General features: G+C 34.1%; 1 protein-coding gene across 1 annotated transcript; it reads left to right on the plus strand.

Moving 5' to 3' along the window:
• On the plus strand, window positions 1-1,208 carry LOC105797928 (NAC transcription factor ONAC010). Its single transcript, XM_012627797.2, has 3 exons — window positions 1-331; window positions 430-719; window positions 798-1,208. The coding sequence occupies exons 1-3, from the start codon at window positions 1-3 to the stop codon at window positions 1,206-1,208; spliced, it is 1,032 nt and encodes a 343-aa protein (XP_012483251.1).
• Window positions 1,209-2,083: the final 875 nt, after the last annotated feature.

A 2,083-nucleotide genomic window follows, 5' to 3' on the forward strand; every position in this document is an offset into this window, starting at 1 on the left:
ATGGAAGTTGAACCTAAACGTGAGCTTTGTGATACCAACCAAACACCTGAAAAGATCCCACCACTGTCTCTTCACCATGCATCCTCCAGCGACGCCCTCGGCATTGTTGAGGCACCCGAGAACGAGGAACCGATTGTAAACGGTACCAACAACAAAGACAAGGTTGATGATGATGGCTATCTTGATTCATTCCCTCCGGGATATCGGTTTTGTCCGCTCGATGAAGAGCTTGTGCTTTATTATTTGAAGAAAAAGGTCTTGAATTTACCTTTGCCTCAGAATAGGATCGTGGAAGTTAATTTGTATCAATATAATCCTGAAAGACTTGCAGGTACTATCATCAAATGAACATCGTCGTCTATTTGAATCAAGATTGAATGCATTGTTTTTTTATGATTATTTTTTATTGTTTTATTGTTTCTTAATTAGAACTATATAAGCAATATGGAGAAAAAGAGTGGTATTTCTTTACCCCTAGAGATAAGAAGTACCGAAATGGAACCCGACCTAATCGGGCAGCCGTGGGTGGGTACTGGAAGGCTACCGGTGCTGATCGAGAAGTTCGATTTAAAGATCGTATTGTGGGATATAGGAAGGCATTGGTTTTTTACAAAGGAAGACCTCCTAAAGGTGATAAAACTAGTTGGATTATGCATGAATATAGAGTGAACGATCCTCCTCCCTTGTGCAGCAAGAAAGAGGGTTACACTGACATGAGGGTATAAATTCTTAAATTTAAATAGCTTTTTGGACATGTTTGACCATTATTGGTGCTGATTGATTATTATTGGTTGCAGCTAGATGATTATGTTCTATGTAGGATTTACAAAAAAGTTGATAAATCTGGGAGAACGCAAACCAAAACTGAAGATGGATTGGCATTGACTCAAAAACAAGAAAGAGATGAGATGATGGGTTCGGAGGACACGATGAATTATTTAAGCACAATGGGAATGGGAATGGGGATGGGTGGTAATTTCATGAATCAAGCATTTCCTGAATTTCAATACATTTTTAATGATCAATTTCCATCGTCTTTTCCTACCAAATATCTAAACGATAGATTGGAACAAGAAGACGTTTGGAGTTTCGATTTTCCCCCACAACTAGACGTTAGTGTTGAAGCTTTGATAAATGTGGATAATGTTTTCTCACCCGACACTGCAAACAAAAATTCCACCAACTCAGAAATGAATACAAGAGATTGATTTTTGGTCTTATTTTTGTATTTTCTTGGAATTAGTAAACAAAAAGTGAAGAGGTTGACTTTGGTATTATTTTTGTATTTTCTCGGAATTACTTCATGTTTCTGTATTTCTCCACTTTTTGTCACTTCCTTTATGTTTATATATTTTGGTTATTTGATTTGCTAACATTCAAGTCAATCATCTAATTTTATCTTTATTTTTGAAACTGATAGAAATAATGAAATGAGAAAGAAGTTGACATAATAATTACATAAAAGCTTGCAAAGTAAAGAAAATAGAAGAGATTTTCCATTTACCTTTATTGAAGAATGTAAGCTCAATGTTAACTGTTACATCATTTAGCAAGTGAATTTAATTCAAATAGAATGAGACTAACGTAATTGGTGAGTCTTGTCCCAATCTTTCATTGCACAAACAAATAGACAGTTGTGCTAATGAGTGTGATTGTACAATGAAAGACAATTGTGTGCCATGAGATGGACTACCCTGTTTTTTTAAGGGCTAACTTTCATATATATGAAATTATGTGATAAATATGATAGTAAATCTATGTACAAATGATTACAAGAAATATGATTAATGAAAGTAAGATGTGAATTACGAATATGCAAGTTGAACAATATGTTTATCATGTGAGTAAATATGATTATAGGATATATACCTATGAAAACATGTAAGAAATGTAAGAACGAATGAATGTGCAAGTTATTTCAAGTTTCAAGAATTTCATCAACTGTGTCACATTCCGAATTTTTATTCATGACGTGGCTAAATAGTTAAGAGATGATTAAGAGTTAGTGAAATTTTCTTTGAGACTTGAGTTTGATTCTCCTTTTTTGTATAATTTAAGCTTACCCCTTTTGCTTACTCCTTAC

Source organism: Gossypium raimondii, chromosome 9, assembly GCF_025698545.1.
Source record: "Gossypium raimondii isolate GPD5lz chromosome 9, ASM2569854v1, whole genome shotgun sequence".
Classification (NCBI taxonomy): Eukaryota; Viridiplantae; Streptophyta; class Magnoliopsida; order Malvales; family Malvaceae; genus Gossypium; species Gossypium raimondii.